Below are 21715 nucleotides of genomic sequence, written 5' to 3' on the forward strand. Positions count from 1 at the left end.
TCCTCAATTTCGACCATATGGACCATGTGACTAATTCAAGTGTTTGGCATTGTGTGGCAACGAATCAAAAAAAAGATCTGCTAACGTCAACAGAATATCAGTGTCGGACTCTCTTAGTGCAAGTCAGCAGTCGAACACTGAACCCGCGGAAATATAGTGGCTTTTCCACTTAATTGAGAGGGCTTCAGTTTTTCCTCATCTGTAACTGGCTTCTCCAGTGCTCTGTGAACCGAGCATTTGCCTAATCTGTGTGTGTTGATAAAACATCCAGCACTCTCTCTCTCTGGCAGATGGCTTCCTAAGGCCAAAGAATGCCATTATGTGGGCAGTGCAGATTAACGAGGGACAAATGAGCAGATACATTAAGTCACACAATATCACTGTCTGTCAACAAACTGCTATAGTTGTCCTTACATGCAATATATCCTATCATAAAATATACAATGTCCTATATGTAATACATCCAAAAATATTTCAGTCAATGAGAGGGATGTAAATGCAATAACAATGTAAATGCCAAGATGTGGTGAAAATAAGGTTGTGTAAGAGACCTATTTTCCATGTTCCAACCATCCGTATAACAGAGTAATTCATATGTGTGGTTATGTAACTGTGTATCACAACAATCTTGATTCCTTAGCAGATGATAATTAGCTGGGAAACAGAGGAGAAAATAAATAAAATATTATTACATTACAATGAATTATTGAATTATGGAGACTTTTCATTGTGAGTCAGATAATCCTCAAAATGCAACTGAAAATCACCCCGTCGAACTGTTCACTTTTATTCCTGTCTTGACCTCGCCGTTAGCCTCTCAGGTGGCTTCTTATGCTCAAAGTATCGATGGTGAAGATACCATGCTCAGAGCTGCTCATACAGTAATTTAATTCCAAATGAAAATAAATAGTCAGCGAAAAATATATACTTAGTATAATGGGTACTGTGCTCTCAACCTCCAACCACCTCTCAATATCACAGAAATATCTATTTCAAAGCTTGGCTTCTCTTCAGTGGACGGTGTGAACAAGCGCTGTGGAAAACCACGTTAAGAAAAGTACAGCAATCATCTTTATCTACACAGGTTATTTGCAGACCTGCATGGGGTCAAATAGTATTTGTTTTCTTCAGCTGTGCTTGATTGAGCTTGGCTGGCTCAATGGAACGAACGGTCTCAGAAATGCAAACCCTGTCCATCTGGCACTCCAAGGAAGGCTCAATCAAACGCTCAGAGAGTATTTTAAAGACAATCAATACTGTTTGGACACAGTTCCGGTTATTTGTACAGGCCTCAGCTGTTCCGGCATTCTGTTCTTAAGCTCTTAGGGATCCTAGAGGTTTCCCTCTTGTCTGTCGCTGTGCAAAGTCAGCTGTGCTCGTTGGGACTGACGTCAAACAGTGACCTGACGTCATCCGACCTGATCCCCGAGCGATGGGATTAACCCCTAGTACAGTATATGCATTGTTGCTGACCCAGCATCAGTCATTTTAATCACAGCAGTCCCTGTAATGCTGAGCAATGCACGCTGTGTCTTAATAATAAAATCTAATGGCAGCAGCCGCTTTAAAAATACACTTTTCTCTGTGAACAATGACTATTTTTGTTTGCAGAGGCTAGCGAAAGGAAGGATGGAACGATTGTTTGTCCTGTGAAGTATATTATTCTGCGGTAGTGTACTGTAACTAAAGTACATTACTGCCTCATCACAGCTAAATGATTCATGAAAATGATCACTGGGACATTTTTGATTCTCTGGTCTGCAGATGGTTGAACCTACAGTACAGTACTGCTGCACCAACAAGGCATAATATACTGTGTTAAAGCATGGAAGAATGACTTGAAGCATTCAGGCTCATGGGGTCAATGTTCACACCACCCACTGAAATACTGATCGTATGCCTTCGAGAAATGCCTTATTGTTACTCGAACTGAGCCGAATACTCCACATAGCAGCGTATACTTCTGTTTGTTGCAGTGTGTTCCCAAGGCGATTAACTAACTGAATGTGACTGGGGAATCGGGCATCATCTGCGGCCCGTGGTTACAAGTTTGTGTCGATTCCATGAGGCAGAGGCGAAGTCATCATGAAAAAAGGATTGAAGATGTGGGGCATATGTTTGTGTAGAAAACTCTGAATGAATTTGACCTGCCTTTATTCAGTAACACAGTATTTAGTCTTGTGTTACCATACTCCCAAGAGTAGGAAGCCTGGAGCTGAGACTACACCGTATCTGACCCATGGATCAAGTCTACCCCTCTGAGGATCTGTAGAATAGAGAGAAGCAGGTGGGTGAGAGAAGACTCATTTGAATATGGTTTACACTGCTAGGGAATGAGAGGGCCCGGATCCAAGAGAATTGGATGAGGAACTAAGAACTTAAGAAAATGCAACAAAAAATATATATGAATCTTTCGCAAATCAGCATTAATTTGAATAGTTTAGAAGTAAATTTTGTGTCTATGCCATTTACAATGTTTTGTAGACTTCAAAAGCATTGAAAGAAACGGAGAGCTATGCAACTATATTTTAATGCTGCAGAGATGTATTTGATTTACGGCATTTAATGTGAGCTGCAATTAAATCATTGTCAGCAGCAAATGTACATGATGTATGCCTACTGTCACAGCAGTAAATTACTGAACACTACAAGATACTGTAAAAATCACAATCTTAGTTTGCTACAAAAAAAAGTCTAAATGTTAAACAGCTTTTTTTTTTTTTTATTCATGAGGTATGAACAGAACCTACACTATGAGAAAAAAAGTTCCAAAAGGGTTCTTCGGCTGTCCCCAAGTGAAAACCCTTTTTGGTTCCACATAGAACCCTTTTGGTTTCCAAGTAGAACCCTTTTGGTTTCCAAGTAGAACCCTCTGTGGAAATCAAGAAAGGTTATTCAAAGAGTTCTACTCTGGGGACACCCAAAGAACCCTTTTAGGTTCTAAGTAGCTACATTTTTTTTTCTTCTAAGAGTGTATGTGTAAATTTGGCATGTACAAATTCTGGCAGGGTTTGACACCATACTCTTTGACACCATAATCTTTGACACCATACTTGTGCCAGCATTCCAGAGGCAACCATTAGCACTTCAAAAATCCTTCCAGGTTGACAATTAATTCAGGTCTTTGTTCTCTTTTTATCAAGCCCATTTAACTTAAACGTTTTACTTAATCTTCAATAAGACACAAAATGAGTATAAGAAAAAGGCTGATCAAAGGTAAACCTGCTTTCAGAGCAACCAAATGAAAGTAGTGAGGTTTACCATTATCAGTCGAAGCCTCTGAATCCATACAAATTACTATGCATAGTGCATATTTCAAAGCAGTAATATTGTAATTAGGGGCCGAGGAGTGAGTATTAATGTTTGGTATTGGCTGTGACGGAAAAGATGCTGGCAGCATAATATTCCTGCAGATACGTGCAGTACACTACACTACATTAATACCTGAAGTTAGATACGTGCAGTACACTATACTACATTAATACCTGAAGTTAGATACGTGCAGTACACTATACTACATTAATACCTGAAGTTAGATACGTGCAGTACACTATACTACATTAATACCTTAAGTTAGATACGTGCAGTACACTATACTACATTAATACCTGAAGTTTGACGTTAATGACAGTTAGAGAGAATTTGATCACATAAACCTTTATCTTGGCAAACAGTTGCCTACAGATAAAGACGTGCAGACAGTAACAATGTGGCAAATCTACAAACCCTCTTTATGTATTCACAAAAAAATACAACTGCATTGTCAAAGTAGCCTAATCTATCAGCAATGTTGCCCAATATAAAAATGTGGTGGGGGACTAAGCTGTGGGGAACGAGTTGGAAAATATCAATGAACTGATTGATTGAAACACTGACTAATTTTTTGTGTTGGCCTGGTACTGCTTCTAAAGATGTGTACTGTAAGTCCTCCAAGGGCACAATATTGCATAAACACGGCTAAACCTAGTACTGTAACACCATATGTGACCAACAGCAGTTGGGTGATTCTCACGAAACCAGTCTGTAGCAAATTGAGTAACAAACCCCATGATGCATCTGCAAAAATCAACTCTCATTCGGAAGACTAAGATGTCTAGTTTTTGGCAAAGTGTATTATTTTAAATACATTTTACATTTTCGCCTGAAGTCTGTACATTTTCACCAAAAATTGTCATTACCAAAATGTGTCTGAAATAAATGATTGAATCATTTTATACAATTTTACTTTAGAAAAGCCTAACTGATTTGAGTAAAACACAAACATATGTTGCTGTAGTTTGTCCATAAATCATACAAATTGTATACTAGTTGAAGTTTCCATTAAACTATACTATTTATTATGTAAAAACACAGTGTCTGTGGACATGGGGGTCTCTTTACCGTAACACTTTTTAAAGTTCATGTAAAAACTCCAATAAATGTTTCAAATTAAATTAGATTCACCCATGATGCATCCTCTAGAGTAGTCCTTAGATGAGCACAAGTTAATTTATTTGCTTATATACTTTCAGAATGAGGTTCTTCTTCTCAAACACCCCATTACCCAACTTGGCCTTCTCATTACCGAAATGGATAAAAAGCTCAATTTGGGAAAAAGTCAGACAACCATTACCTTAACAACATGGAGGCAATAATGGGCTTTAGTGAAGTGGTCAATTGTTTACTGACTCATAATAATGTGTCTCCTATTATTTACAGATTGACCTGAGGGCCTCTCATTACCGAAACACACATTTCTCATTACCACGTTATTTTTAGGTCCGTTTTGGTAATGAAAACCTTAAATTAGGTAATGATAATAAGCTAATTATAATGTATAGTCAATGGTTGTGCTCTGCTGGTAACTTTATTTATTTACTAGGACCACTCCCTAAACCTATTGTATACATTTTTGGTTAAAAAAATATGTTATATGATTAAGTAGGGTTTGTCAAGAAATATGGATTGTATAAACCCGATTTAACTTACTTTAAGCCTCAATCAGCAGTTTGGGTTTCGGCAAAGAGCAACCCCACCACTTAAAGTAGGAGCTGTTTTCACACTAACATATACTGTTGTTTGATATCCCAGTTTTAGATCATTTATATACATTTTGTGTTATGCAGTGTTCCCAAAGGATCCCATTCAATCCAGAACATCTAAAAATACCTTTCAACACAAATATTCACATCCTAATACACCAATACTACTTGTAAAAACCTTGGATGAAGTATTAACTTTGTTACATTTAGGTCGACTTTTGACTTTTGAAAATACATGCATGTAATTACAGTACTTTAATAAATTGCATTAACATCAGTGATTTTTGTATAATGGCAAACTGATACAAATCGGTAAAAAATTTCATGACAAACTATGCACACACATTATCGAAACACGCAGTCTCATCTCTGATACCTGCTCATCATTACCGTAATGCACCAATATTTAGGAAATAATCAAAAAATAAAACAAGCAATTTTGGCTTAATCGGATAGTGTGACTTTTGTACTTTATCCAAATGTGTGAAAATCAATATAATTAAAAAATAACATGCATATTTAGACAAGTGATTATGACAACAACAACAAAAAGGTTGTGTGACAATAATGAGAAATTACGAAATACATCTTAATAATTACATTTTCAGTGTTAAGTTTAACTCAGGCCTTTTCATTAGGGGAGCAATGTTAAAAAAAATACTAGAAAGTGATTTGTTTATAAATTTTTGGAATTTGAAAACTGTTGCAGTAATGATAATTTCTGTGTTGGTAGTTGTGGAAATTGTGGTCAAATGCATAATATTTGATTTAAAAAATATGCATAATAATTATAAAATAAAAATGTACAGATCCTAATCTCAGTGATCCAAGAGGAAATTTAGTGAAAAATGACACTTGAGAATTTTGGGGTCAAATGTCAGTATCGTGAGAATGACCCAGTTGTGGCTAGTATTTGAGAAGTCTTGCAGAACTAATGCTTTGTAGATTGTAGATCTTATGGATGCGTGGTCAAAAGGGACGTCAAGGGAAAAAGACCAACCACATCCTAAGTGATGTAGACCCACTACTGCACACCCTAAGTGATGTAGACCCACTACTGCACACCCTAAGTGATGTAGACCCACTACTGCACACCCTAAGTGATGTAAACCCACTACTGCACACCCTAAGTGATGTAGACCCACTACTGTACACCCTAAGTGATGTAGACCCACTACTGCACATCCTAAGTGATCTAGACCCACTACTGCACACCCTAAGTGATGTAGACCCACTACTGCACATCCTACGTGATGTAGGCCCACTATTGTACACCCTAAGTGATGTAGACCCACTACTGCACATCCTAAGTGATGTAGACCCACTACCGCACACCCTGAGTGATATAGGCCCACTACTGCACACCCTACGTGATGTAGACCCACTACTGCACACCCTAAGTGATGTAGACCCACTACTGCACATCCTAAGGGATGTAGGCCCACTACTGCACACCCTAAGTGTTGTAGACCCACTACTGCACACCCTAAGTGATGTAGACCCACTACTGCACATCCTAAGGGATGTAGGCCCACTACTGCACACCCTAAGTGATGTAGGCCCACTACTGCACATCCTAAGGGATGTAGGCCCACTACTGCACACCCTAAGTGATGTAGGCCCACTACTGTACACCCTAAGTGATGTAGACCCACTACTGCACATCCTAAGTGATGTAGACCCACTACTGCACACCCTGAGTAATGTAGGCCCACTACTGCACACCCTACGTGATGTAGACCCACTACTGCACACCCTAAGTGATGTAGACCCACTACTGCACACCCTAAGTGATGTAGGCCCACTACTGCACACCCTAAGTGTTGTAGACCCACTACTGCACACCCTATGTGATGTAGACCCACTACTGCACATCCTAAGGGATGTAGGCCCAGTACTGCACACCCTAAGTGATGTAGACCCACTACTGCACACCCTAAGTGATGTAGACCCACTACTGCACACCCTAAGTGATGTAGACCCACTACTGCACACCCTAAGTGATGTAGAACCACTACTGCACACCCTAAGTGATGTAGAACCACTACTGCACACCCTAAGTGATGTAGACCCACTAATGCACACCCTAAGTGGGTTTGCTGTTATGCCAATTTGCCCTGATGTTATTATGGTGCTATATTCCTTTTATAGAAATACATTAAAATGCACCAATAACCACCAGAAGCTATAAGAAGTTGTACATGTTCCTCTAATTTGGATGGTTCCTGGTACAATAACATATAATCTTTCCTTTAAGCCACACCATATGGCGTCTGTCATATCCCAGTAGGAAACCCTTCAATAAGGTTGGGTCACGTGTAACATATGGCAGAACAATGCTGATGGGTGAGCAATGTATACTACAGCCTTGGTCAAAAGGTCTGGAACTTTTTGATAGTGTCCTCAACCTGTACCCAGAAAATAGCTGATTCAAGCCGTGGTCCAGCTGTTCTCCATCAACTGCTACATGTGGCAGAATAATCCTGAAAGCCTCACAGGCCTTTGTGAAAAGTGTTCCCCCGTTTGCAATGGGGTTGTGTATGGGGAACTTCTTAAGATGGGGAAAAGTGTAGACTCCCGGTATGTGAGTGGACTACAGCCAATGCCAAGAGGTCTGAACCTTTATGGCACAGGTGACAGTGCACTCGACTCACCACATAACCACAGGCAGGGCTCCTGATTGATTCCCAACTCTGGCTAATGGCCACCCTATGGTTTCAGTCATGCATTAAGTTAAACAGTGGATCAAATATGGCACAACATACAGTTGAAGTCAGAAGTTAACATACACCTTAGCCAAATACATTTAAAGTCAGTTTTTCACAATTCCTGACATTTAATCCTAGTAAAAATTCCCTGTCTCAGGACAGTTAGGATCACCACTTTATTTTAATAATGTGAAATGTCAGAATAATAGTAGAGAGAATTATTTCTTTCAGCTTTTATTTCTTTCATCACATACACTCAATTAGTATTTGGTAGCATTGCCTTGAAATGGTTTAACTTTGGTCAAATGTTTTGGGTAGCCTTCCACAACCATCCCACAATAAGTTGGGTGAATTTTGGCCCATTCCTCCTGACAGAGCTGGTGTAACTGAGTCAGGTTTGTAGGCTTCCTTGTTCGCACTCGCTTTTTCAGTTCTGCCCACAAATGTTCTATAGGACTGAGGTCAGGGCTTTGTGATGGCCACTCCAATACCTTGACTTTGTTGTCCTTAAGCCGTTTTGCCACAACTTTGGAAGTATGCTTGTGGTCATTGTCCATTTGGAAGACCTTTTTGCAACCTAGCTTTAACTTCCTGCCTGATGTCTTGAGATATTGCTTCAATATATCCACATCATTTTCCTACCTCATGATGCCATCTATTTTGTGAAGTGCACCAGTCCCTCCTGCAGCAAAGCACCCCCACAACATGATGTTGCCAAACCCGTGCTTCACGGATGGGATGGTGTTCTTCAGGCTTGCAAGCCTCCCCCTTTGTCCTCCAAAGGAGGATGATGGTCATAATGGCCAAACAGTTCTATTTTTGTTTCATCAGACCAGAGGACATTTCTCCAAAAAAACGATCTTTGTCCCCATGTGCAGTTGCAAACCGTAGCCTGGGTTTTTATGGCGGTTTTAGAGCAGTGGCTTCTTCCTTGCTGAGCGGCCTTACAGGTTATGTAGATATAGGACTCGTTTAATTGTGGATATAGATACTTTGTACCTGTTTCCTCCAGAATCTTCGGTCCTTTGCTGTTGTTCTGGGATTGATTTGCACTTTTCGAACCAAAGTACGTTCATCTCTAGGAGACAGAACGCGTCTCCTTCCTGAGTGGTATGACGGCTGCGTGGTCCCATGGTGTTTATACTTGCGTACTATTGTTTGTACAGATGAACGTGGTACCTTCAGGCGTTTGGAAATCGCTCCCAAAGATGAACCAGACTTGTGGACGTCTACAATTTTTTTACTGAGGTCTTGGCTGATTTCTTTTGATTTCCCATGATGTCAAGCAAAGAGGCACTGAGTTTGAAGGTAGGCCTTGAAATACATCCACAGGTACACCTCCAATTGACTCAAATGATGTCAATTAGCTTATCAGAAGCTTCTAAAGCCATGACATCATTTTCTGGAATTGTCCAAGCTGTTTAAAGGCACAGTCAACTTAGTGTATGTAAACTTCTGACCAACTGGAATTGTGATACAGTGAGTTTTAGTGAAATAGTCTGTAAACAATTGTTGGAAAAATTACTTGTGTCACTCAAAGTAGATGTCCTAACCGATTAGCCAAAACTATAGTTTGGAGTGGTTGAAAACCGAGTTTTAATGACTCCAACCTAAGTGTATGTAAACTTCCGACTTCAACTGTATGCAGTCATGGAACTGACAGAGAGAATCTGACAGAGAATCTGGGGGGACAAACTCTCAATACCAGTGATCTGATCTTGTAAAAGTATTAGTCTCTGGGAACGACATTGAGCTAATGATTATTAATAGGCAATAAAATGGGGTAATGAAACTATTTCAAGATCATTTCTGGGTCTTGGTTTTAAAGGCCCACAATCGCATTATTGCTCATATGAAATTATTTTCACATTCCAACCTTCAACATTCAATTTATGCTTTTCTCTAACCATTCTGATTTGATAGACTCCAACATTTAGATACACCAATAAGGATTTATATACATGATTCCATCAAATTCCACCAGCTCTACACGTCAGATTCGATGTTGATGCCTTTGCCAGGATCTTGCTGCCTTGGGTGGTAGATGAGGCTTGGCAATCGGTCTTGGGTTGGTGCCAGTCGATTTACAGCACGCGCTAACGCTGTGGTGGAATAGTATAAGTTTGGACCAATAAAATCACATAATCGATGAGATGTCATTGGGGGGGGGGGTTTACGCTCAGAAACAGTGCCAAGGCTACGCTGGTCCGTTCCTTAACCAGCCATGCACCATAGGATTGAATAGCCCAATGCCCGGAGAGCACCTGTGGTTTCAGCGAGCCACAGTCTTAATGATGACATAGAGTACATATAGGCTACCTGTTGTAGTTTACAATTCTACAGAAAACAGAGCTGGACCGTACAGCATACATTTTGCATTTGACTACATTTTCACAAGGTCAAGTTGGTGGTATTAATGATAGCTGTTGGGTATTTAGAAATGCGTTGGCTTACCATACACTCCTTGGCAATGAATGCCCTCCAAAAAAATGTTGAACAGCCACAAGAGACCGAAAACTAAACCCATCTTCACGTTAATGTCAACATATCCACTTCGATGGTGATCGGTTCTTCCCAAGGAGAGATGCAGCTTGTCGGAACTCAGTTCCCGCGGTTCCGCACCAGGATTCAGCGTAAATCTGGTTGAGACACCATTGACACCGGGTAACGAATGTTTATTTGATGCTCTATGAAATGCATTTGGTTCTGTGAATATTTTAGTGGGAGCAGGGCCAGCAGGTAATAGCATAAATGATTCACAGCGATGGATAACAACTGGTAAATGTTGTGCCTACAATGGCACATCAGTCAAAATCGCCAATGTCCGTGCATTCTTTGAAGCCTCAACAGGATCTCCTTGATTGTGACATTGTAAAAGTAACCGAGAATGCAACGCCAATAATTCTTTCGAGAAAACGCTTATACCGATTCCAGCAGCTTCCATTGCTAAACGGAGATTAAAGACATTCTGATATTCACTTGCGGCTTTCCCTCCCCTCTCAAAGGCTTGCCACACTGTTCCGAGGACAGCAAAGCAAAAGGTTTTCCTAGAAGCTGACACTGAGCCGCTGGATGTGACGCGTTCATGCAAGCACTATGGCCAAAGACCGTGAACGTGCCATCCCCGGCGGATAATAATTCCCGGTTTTAGAAGCGTATTTGACTCATGATGCAGGTTATCTAAAACCTCGAGTTTGTGTCTCTCGAAATAGCAAACGACGATTCGTCGTTACGTTACTCGTTTTAATCTGAAAGTGTCTTGTACAAATTATTATTTGAAGAGGATGTGTTGGTTCTGAGATGGTCAGTAATGCTGTGCACTACGTACTGCGCTGAAACGACAAGCCTCCGCTTCCCGCCGACATCTAGTGCGTGACTCCTCATAGTCCAGGGCCTTGGTGAAAACAACGTTATGAAGCAGATACAAGCATGGAATTTGGTACAAACATACCGCAGGTGATATGAAAACATCCCAGAGGGGGTGCCAATTTCAAACTGAAAAAAAGGAAGCAAGTTATCAGGAAAATTCCAAATGGCTGCAATAATAGCTATTTGACCATTAAACACTGTAATGCAACAGATAAAAGCATTACATTTGGAGCAAACATTTCTCAGATCATATGAAAACATCCTAGAAGGGCTGCTCATTTCAAAATTGACCAGGAAGCAGAATTATAAATGGCCGCTGATGGAGATAGTAATACATCCATAGTCATATTTAAAACAGCTTGTTATGTGATTTAAAAAAAATAATAATGTTTAAAGTAAATCAAGTAATAATACATCCAATGTATTCCATAAATTCTGATTAGTGAAGAAAAGGCTTAGGGCCCTGGTTCACATATGCCAGCACAATGGCATAATGCAGTGTATGACAATCCAGCATCCTGGCATTGAGTTTTCTGCATGCTTTGTCAGCCTCAGGTAGGAGTGTCAATAAAAGTGTCACGGAATCAACTGTTTTAGCCCATCCAAATCTTTCTGGTGAAGGTGCTAATGAGATGGTTTTCAGACCTATTGACAAAATGCTTGTTTGATACGCTGCTGGGTTGGAATGTTGCAGCAGTGCAGCTTGTGTCAAAGACCCCAGCCGCCCCAGTCATATACTGTTCTCTCTGCTACCGCATGGCAAGCAGTACCGGAGTGCCAAGTCTAGGACAAAAAGGCTTCTCAACAGTTTTTACCCCCAAGTCATAAGACTCCTGAACAGGTAATCAAATGGCTACCCGGACTATTTGGATTGTGCCGCCCCCCCAAAGCCTCTTTTACGCTGCTGCTACTCTCTGTTCGTCATATATGCATAGTCACTTTAACTATACATTCATGTACATACTATCTCAATTGCCCCGACCAGCCAGTGCCCCAGCACATTGGCTAACCGGGCTATCTGCATTGTGTCCCGCCACCTGCCAACCTCTCTTTTACGTTACTGCTACTCTCTGTTTATCATATATGCATAGTCACTTTAACAATATCTACATGTACATACTACCTCAATCAGCCTGACTAACCGGTGCCTGTATATAGCCTCGCTACTCTTATAGCCTCGCTATTGTACATAGTCTCGCTACTGTTATTTTTCACTGTCTTTTTACTGTTGTTTTTATTTCTTTACTTACCTATTGTTCACCTAATACCTTTTTTGCACTGTTGGTTAGAGCCTGTAAGTAAGCATTTCACTGTAAGGTAATACCTGTTGTATTCAGCGAACGTGACAATAAACTTTAATTTGTTTTGAAAAGCTACTGTTTGTTATTAGGATTTCTGAGAAAGTCAGAGAACTTACATAGAAGCTTGGTTATCTTCACAACTCTCTCTCTTTTAGACTATCTTCTTTGTATGTGTCCGACACAATATTGATTCTATTGCAGTTTTTCAATTGGTTCCCTACCCAAGGCAGGAAGACACTACTGCCATATTCGCCAAATGTGGAAACTTGGTGATTAGGGAAGGAATGGACAATGACAGCTCCATCAGAGATTTTGGCATCAAAAGACAAGGGCACGGTGGGTAGGAATCTACAGCGATCAGGCCTAGCAGATCAGATTTTTGGGTTAGCAGGTTAAGCATTCCGTTATTTTAAAGGACTGGAGGACATGGGTTTTTCATGAGAGATAAACTCGTCCAGGTTTCCGTCTCAGAACTTGCTCGCAATGTAAAGTCTGAAGAAAAGTGTACAATCGCTTTTTAATGCTGAATGTTGCTTTTTCTCTTTTGAGAAATCCAGCTTTTGAGGATCCAGCGTTGAGTATTGAGGATCCAGCTTTGAGTATTGAGGATCCAGCTTTGAGTATTGAGGATCCAGCTTTGAGTATTGAGGATCCAGCTTTGAGTATTGAGGATCCAGCTTTGAGTATTGAGGATCCAGCGTTGAGGATTGAGGATCCAGCTTTGCTTTGGCATTTTAAGCAGTGGTACATTATCCCTCTTAATGCCCTGATGGATGGATGTGTACCTGTCCACAATGACCTCCTTGAGAAGTGCCTAGTTGCTCAATGGTGCAGACTGTGGTAATGACATCTTTGTTTGCACAATTGGATGTATTCAAAACGAGAAGCTCTTGACATTTATCTAGGAATGGACTCCCCATGGTTGAGATTGTGTTGCAGCTGGCCACTTGTTTTTGAATGTTTGCTGGGGTGATTAACTGGGATATGTGGGATGCTAGCGTCCCAACTGGCCAACATCCAGTGAAAATGCAGAGCTCCAAATTCAAATAAATTACTATAAAAATTAAACTTTCATTACATCACACATGCAATACACCAAATTAAAGCTACACTTGTTGTGAATCCAGCCAACGTATCAAATTTCAAAAAGGCTTTACGGCGAAAGCAAATGAAGCTATTATCTGAGGATAGCACTCCAGCAAACAAACACAGACAATCATATTTCAACCCAGGCGCGACACAAAACGCAGAAATTCATGCCTTACCTTTGACAAGCTTCTTCTGTTGGCACTCCAATATGTCCCATACACATCACAAATGGTCCTTTTGTTCGATTAATTCCGTCGATATATATCCAAAATGTCCATTTATTTGGCGCGTTTGATCCAGAAAAACACTGGTTCCAACTCGCGCAACATGACTACAAAAGCTACCTGTAAGCTTTGTCCAAACATTTCAAACTACTTTCCTAATACAACTTTAGGTATTTTTTTACGTAAATAATCGATAAAATTTAAGATGGGATATACTGTGTTCAATACCGGAGGAAAACAATGTGTAGCGAGCTTTCAGGTCACGCGCCTCTAACAAAGACTACACTTCCCTCTAGCCTAGTTCTGAACAGTGCTACTTCTTCATTTCTCAAAGGAAAAACCTCAACCAATTTCTAAAGACTTTTGACATCCAGTGGAAGTGATAGGAACTGCAAGAAAGTCGCTTAAAAATCTGGATTCCCAATGAAAATCCATTGAAAAGAGAGTGACCTCAACAACAACAAAAAGTTGCCAAATAAGTTCTGTTATACTCACAGACATGATTCAAACAGTTTTAGAAACTTCATAGCACTCAGACAGAGCAACATAGCACAAAAAGCAATATGTCAATGTCTGCTTTCCATGTATCAAAAGAAGTGCATGTGGATTCCCAACAGCCAAGCATCATTCAGGAGTTTGTTACACAATGAAAGCAAAGTAACTTGATGACCTTGTGCTGCCTTCAAGAATGAGTCTTTTCTTCCTGAATGTGCCACCTTAGCATCACACAAGGCAGCTGTCCAACCTGAGCCACCCAAAAAGCTATCCTATTGTGTGCCATAGGGCTATCTCTATGTGCAGTTCACCAAACATAAACACAAACATTTGCTTTCCATAAGCCTTAAGAAAGCTCCTCTAAACAAACTTTTCAAGAGCAAACAGTGGTTGGTCTAAAGCGTCACACGTATTTGGCCAGCATTGAGATGTTCAGTGATCTGACCGTGGTGAAACGGACTACTTTCTCGTTTAAATTTTTTTTTTAAAAAGGAGAAGTAGAAGTGAATTTAGTGCTGCCTGGTCAGTGGGATCTGACTGGAGTGAAGCATGGTGCCCAAGAGATGAAGTCTCCTGTGTCCAATGTGTCTTTCTGTAGAAGCTGTATTCCGTGCTCAGTCCATTTCTTCTCTTGTGATTTCACCATGTGGAGGTTACCCTCTATTTCAGTTGGATTTGCAACAGGCACACAAATTGCAAATAACCACTGCTACTGTTGTGTAGATATCATCAGGAAGAACTAGAGTTTCCTCTGCAGTTGGTGTCTTGATGGTAATTTGTACTTTACAAATGGCGCCATTTGAAGATGCTGGGAACTGGAACACACTTTTTCCTTTTCCATAAAATTAGCTCTGGGCTGTAGTGGAGGAAGGGTTGAGGTCAATGTTATCGAGCGCATCAACAGTGAAAATACCTTCCCTTAGATTGGCAGGGCAGACAAGGCCTTCAGTCATGTTGTTTTTGCAGACTGCAGTTGCAAGTTTGTTTTCAACATCAATGAACCGTTTGTAGGCCCTAGGGTTTGTAGGCAACTTTTAAACATGATAGCAGGATGTTTTTAATGTGATTCATGTTCAACAAAATTTGAGTGGTTTACTGTTAGATTTCTGTTGTTTCCAGGCCATTTCTGCCACTTTAGGCTGGTTGCTTATGAAATATAATGGCATATTGTTAAAGACTGGTACACCACTCCCAAATACACAATATTTTTGATTATATATGACAACAAAAATTCTACAGTAATATCACCTTTCCAAAATCTAATTCCGTATTGGCGGCCATATTGGAATATGTAAAAAAAATATATATATAATAATAATAGGAGTGTCATGCCCCAATTTTTGGCCACCCCTTCTAATATAAATTAATACATCCCAAAGAGTATCTCTACCAAATTTCACACTTGTATCCACCGCGTAACAGTTTCAAAAATGTTTTAATGCTAATTTAGGCACCTGACTATCAGATTTCATTTATATGGTGCTGTGAGCAATTGTTTTACTAAAGTGGGCATCTAGGAGGCACGTTCCGGGCAAAACAATATTTTCAAGGTAGGCTATGATGCATAGGCTAAAATCCTGAGGCGTTGGTGAGAGTTCAAAGCATCTGCTTTTGTGGCAGATGAAGTGAAGTTGTGCATGTGATTTGCCCTCAAACTAGATGCACAAGCCTACTATCAAACATTACTGTTCATAGGCTACAGTAAAAGGCAGTAGGCCTATATCCTCTTTTGGTTTACACTCAGAAGTTGCCCAATGAGGAAATTAATTTAGTGTATAAAGTCTAGCCCACTAGGCCAATTTAGATTATTTGGGGTATTTTACCCCCTTTTTTCTCCTCCATTTCAAGATCACAATCTTGTCTCATCACTGCAACTCCGAAGGTCGAGTCATGCGTCCTCGAAACATGACCCACCAAATCGTTCTTTTTAACCCCTGCCCGCTTAACCGGGGACTCAGCTGCACCAATGTATCTTTGTTGTAGTTTTTAGTTATTTGTTGTTACTTTTACCCCTTTTTCTCCCCAATTTCGTGGTATCCAATTGGTAGTTACAGTCTTGTCTCATCGCTGCAACTCCCGTACGGACTCGAGAGAGAGAGGCGAAGGTCGAGAGTCGTGCGTCCGACCGAAACACAACCCAACCAAGGGGAGGGTTTGGCCGGGGGGCTTTACTTGGCTCATGCGCTCTAGCGACTCCTTTTGCGGGCCAGGCGCCTGCAGGCTGACTACGGTCATCAGTTGAACGGTGTTTCCCCCGACACATTGGTGCAGCTGGCCTCCCGAGTGGTCCGACACGGGCCCGCCACAGGAGTCGCTAGTGTGCGATGGGACAAGGACATCCCCCACAGCCAAACCTGCCCCTAACCCGGGCTACGCTGGGCCAATTGTGCACTCCCGGTCACAGCAGGTTTTGATACAGCCCGGGATCGAACCCGGGTCAGTTCCTTAGACCACTGCGCCACTCGGAAGGCCCTGGCCTATTGTTTTCTATTCCCATACAAAACCCACCTTGCAATTCTGAGATTACAGACCCTCTTCTCTTGGACAATTTTGATGAGAGATTGCTTTGCCCTTGTACATTTTTATTTTGTGTCTTCCAGTTCTCTCATGAAGTAAAACCTTCATACCAGTTCTTCATTGGCTGGATGTATGGCATTTATAACCATGCAATGGCTGGTGAAGCTTTCATGCCACTGTCAAACTGATATTCGTCCTTTTGCCATTGAGCACTCTAGCCCAGTGAAGTTGTACTTCCAGACCATTACATTTTAGTCATTTAGCAGACTCTCTTGTCCAGAGCAACGAGGGTTAAGTGCCTTGCTCAAGGGCAAATCAATAGATTTTTCCATCTAGTCAGCTCGGGTATTCGAACCAGTAACCTTCGGTTACTTGCCCAACACTGAACCACTCGGCTACCTTCCGCCCCAGTGCCCTCTTCTAGAGATGGGGGAAAGCCCAGTGGTGTGCCAAACGTTTGTTTTGGTGCTCCACTTTTGCCGCTCAACATTTGTTTTGACTGTCCTATCATTGTTAATTGTCATCAGTTGTTACCTTGATGATGTCGAACAACACATCACTAAATAGTGGGCAAGAAATTAGATTTAAAACTACTTTTAATAACTGTATCCAAAAGTGAAACTGCAAACATTATTACATAGGTGATTCGTTTTGGATAAACAAATGTAATACACAAAACAGAACATTGATTGTATTCAAAAGTACAAACAGCAAACCTATTTACATACTGTAGGTAATTAGTTTTGCACAAATAATTATAACATACAAAACAGAACATTGTTATTGCACTTTCAAATACAAACAAACATATTTATATTGGTGATTAAAACAAACTATTGTATTAAAGTGCAACTGCAAACTGTAAACCTTTATCCATTACTGCATTCAGCTAACAGATAATAATAATAATAATAATAATAATAATACAGAACTGTAACCAGGCAACATGCTGACTGTGAACTGATAGTTGGATAATGAAATAAACGTTTAGTTTCCTCACAATAACTAATCCATTTCTTTAATCTAGAATCCAGTTAACAAATCAACCTGCTTTTAGGATTAGGGTTTAGGGTAGGGACGGCCCAAGGATCCCGGATAGCACTAACCATATGTTGGGTTGATTTGCAATCCATTCTTTTTCTGGGTGAGTAGCATGGGGTCTGAATTTGGTAAAAACCATCTCCTCGTTGGACTGCAGTATCAAATCAAATCAAATTTATATAGCCCTTCTTACATCAGGTGATATCTCAAAGTGCTGTACAGAAACCCAGCCTAAAACCCCAAACAGCAAGCAATGCAGGTGTAGAAGCACGGTGGCCAGGAAAAACTCCCTAGAAAGGCCAAAACCTAGGAAGAAACCTAGAGAGGAACCAGGCTATGAGGGGTGGCCAGTCCTCTTCTGGCTGTGCCGGGTGGAGATTATAACAGACCATGGCCAAGATGTTCAAATGTTCATAAATGACCAGCATGGTCAAATAATAGTAATGACTGTGAACAGGGTCAGGGTTCCATAGCCGCAGGCAGAACAGTTGAAAATGGAGCACGACCAGGTGGACTGGGGACAACAAGGAGTCATCATGCCAGGTAGTCCTGAGGCATGGTCCTAGGGCTCAGGTCCTCAGAGAGAGAAAGAAAGAAAGAAAGAAAGAAAGAAAGAAAGAAAGAAAGAAAGAAAGAAAGAGAGAATTAGAGAGAGCATACTTAAATTCACACAGGACACCGGATAAGACAGGAGAAGTACTCCAGATATAACAGACTGACCCTAGCCCAACGACACATAAACTACTGCAGCATAAATACTGGAGGCTGAGACAGGAGGGGTCAGGAGACACTGTGGCCCCATCCGATGATACACCCGGACAGGGCCAAACAGGAAGGATATAACCCCACCCACTTTGCCAAAGCACAGCCCCCACACCACTAGAGGGATATCTTCAACCACCAACTTACCATCCTGAGACAAGGCCGAGTATAGCCCACAAAGATCTCCCCCACGGCACAACCCAAGGGGGGGGCGCCAACCCAGACAGGAAGACCACGTCAGTGACTCAACCCACTCAAGTGACGCACCCCTCCTAGGGACGGCATGAAAGAGCACCAGTAAGCCAGTGACTCAGCCCCTGTAATAGGGTTAGAGGCAGAGAATCCCAGTGGAGGGGAACCGGCCAGGCAGAGACAGCAAGGGCGGTTCGTTGCTCCAGAGCCTTTCCGTTCACCTTCACACTCCTGGGCCAGACTACACTCAATCATATGACCCACTGAAGAGATGAGTCAGTAAAGACTTAAAAGTTGAGACCGAGTCTGCGTCTCTCACATGGGTAGGCAGACCATTCCATAAAAATGGAGCTCTATAGGAGAAAGCCCTGCCTCCAGCTGTTTGCTTAGAAATTCTAGGGACAATTAGGAGGCCTGCGTCTTGTGACCGTAGCGTACGTGTAGATATGTACGGCAGTACCAAATCGGAAAGATAGGTAGGAGCAAGCCCATGTAATGCTTTGTAGGTTAGCAGTAAAACCTTAAAATCAGCCCTTGCCTTAACAGGAGCCAGTGTAGGGAGGCTAGCACTGGAGTAATATGATCACAATTTTTGGTTCTAGTCAGGATTCTAGCAGCCGTATTTAGCACTAACTGAAGTTTATTTAGTGCTTTATCCGGGTAGCCGTGTTAAATGTAATCAAAATGTAGCAGTAAGCCGTGTTAAAAGTAATCTCTAGCTCTGCCTGTTGACCAGTTTGCCCGTCAAATACAGCTGGTAGCTAGTAGACGTAGTGTTGCTTCCCCTCCTTCCCCAAGGCACTTGTCCTGGCATTTGATGTGCTTTTGGCTTAAGTTATGTTTTAGCCACGACTCTTGTTTTACGACGCAGGACCCAATAGCAAAATAAGTCTTCCCTGCTGCTATTATTTCACACATTGTAGTATTTCACACTAGCTAGTTTTGTTCCTTCGATCTTAGCCACTTGAATTCGCAAAGGCACCCCTGTCTAAGAATGTTGATCGTTTTCTGAGGAGGTAGATCAGTAACAACATCGAGAAGGGTGAAGTTGCAATTTGAGGCGTTCCTGCATGTGGGCATCTGCAGGAACCCGTCTTTATACTTCTATTGGTCCATTTTTTAACTAGGACTCCGGTACACAGGCGGGAGGCAATGCACTTCAGTACAGTAGGTGGCAGTAATGCATCATAACGTTGGATGCCAACCACCAAAAAACGCCACAGAAGCAGGTGCACGGTGTTTCCTCCGACACATTGGTGCGGCTGGCTTCCGGGTTGGAGGCGCGCTGTGTTAAAGAAGCAGTGCGGCTTGGTTGGGTTGTGCTTCGGAGGACGCATGGCTTTCGACCTTCGTCTCTCCCGAGCCCGTACGGGAGTTGTAGCGATGAGACAAGATAGTAATTACTAGCGATTGGATACCACGAAAATTGGGGTGAAAAGGGGATAAAAATTTAAAAAATAAATAATAATAATTAAAAAAAGTAAAAATAAAATAAAGAAACGCCACAGAAGAAGAGGCGGGGGTGACAACGCAAGTAGCTAACTAGCTAGGACTCTGGCACACAGCAGGCGGGATAGGTAGCTAGCTAGATAGCTAACAATAGCTAAGACACCAGAAGACAGTGTCCTTCGCCCCCACCTGTCGTGCACTGGTTTACCGCAGTTCTGCAAACCACAGCAGGAGCGAATCCCACTGTGTGCTAGGTAGTTAGTTAGCTAGCTAACTAGCTAGCTCGGACTCCGGTACACTCTAGGCAGGATAGGTAGCTAGCTAGCACACCAGTATACAGTGTACATTGCCTCCGCCTGTCGGGCACTGCTTTCCCACAGTTCTGTTAACGACGGCGAGAGCAGGTGTTTGGCAGGCGGGAGCAAAGGACACTGTGTGCACGCTAGCTAGTAAGCTAGGAGGGCTCTGGTACACAGCAGGTGGGGGTGACACCGGTAGCTAGCTAGGATACCGGTAGTGTCTTTATTTTTTTTCTCTCTGTTATTTCCCTTTTGACCCACATTTTAATCGCATAGACAATCAGGGGAAAACCATCCAATCAAAAGTGTCACACAAGCATGAAGATGGCATGCTCGAGGGGGGGGGGGCGTTCATGCAGAAACCAATGGGATGCTTGAGGGAGGTTGCGTTCCTGCAGATGCGTTCCCAATAGAAATATAAAGAGGGGTTCCTGGGCAGGAATGCCCTTATGCAGGAACGACCCGAATTGCGGGCTGCAATGACACACTATTGGCACTATCTCCGACAGTGACCTCTTCCTCATCATCTTCTTCTGGTTGATCATTTTCATCATTTTTTTGTTTGTTTGTTAAATTAAGCTTCAATTCCGCTTCATTTCATTGTTGTTGTTCTTTCTTTTTAGCTTGCTAGCTAATGTCATTACTCAGCTGACAGTTCTGAGGTAAAGTTTATTGAAAAGGGGTTTGTTGTGTCGCTTGGCGTGTGCCTAGTGTGTGATTGGTTTAATTAGCTACATTTAAACATTTGTAGCATTATGATTGGTTACGATTTGGAAACAATGCATCAGCCCGCCTTGTTTGAGCAGTGAAGAGAAATGTTGCAGCAAAATATTGTTACGCATTGAGTTTTTTATTGCATAGCACAAATGTACTGAGGACACGGCCAAAATGTTAAGTTGCATGTGCGAACAAAATGTTCACACTTTAGAGCCCTGGTTGTACTTCCAATGCCCGCTTCTGGAGATGGAGGAAAGCCCAGTGGAGTTGTACTTCAAGACCAGTGCCCTCTTCTGGAGATGGAGGAAAGCCCAGTGGAGTTGTACTTCCAGACCAGTGCCCTCTTCTGGAGATGGAGGAAAGCCCAGTGGAGTTGTACTTCCAGACCAGTGCCCTCTTCTGGAGATGGAGGAAAGCCCAGTGGAGTTGTACTTCCAATGCCCTCTTCTGGAGATGGAGGAAAGCCCAGTGGAGTTGTACTTCCAGACCAGTGCCCTCTTCTGGAGATGGAGGAAAGGGTAGGTGTACTGT

At 41.8% G+C, this 21715-nt stretch overlaps 1 protein-coding gene across 1 annotated transcript in view; it reads right to left on the minus strand.

The window, feature by feature from the left end:
• The window catches only part of LOC129811331 (MAM domain-containing glycosylphosphatidylinositol anchor protein 2-like), a 207163-nt gene extending 196016 nt beyond the window's left edge, over positions 1-11147 (minus strand). The window contains exon 1 of the mRNA XM_055862549.1: positions 10184-11147. Coding sequence (XP_055718524.1) covers positions 10184-10478 — 295 coding nt within the window. The 5' untranslated portion in view covers positions 10479-11147. The remainder of the gene's footprint in view (positions 1-10183) is intronic.
• Between the last annotated feature and the right edge of the window lie 10568 nt (positions 11148-21715).

Source organism: Salvelinus fontinalis, chromosome 15 (assembly GCF_029448725.1).
Source record: "Salvelinus fontinalis isolate EN_2023a chromosome 15, ASM2944872v1, whole genome shotgun sequence".
Lineage (NCBI taxonomy): Eukaryota > Metazoa > Chordata > Actinopteri > Salmoniformes > Salmonidae > Salvelinus > Salvelinus fontinalis.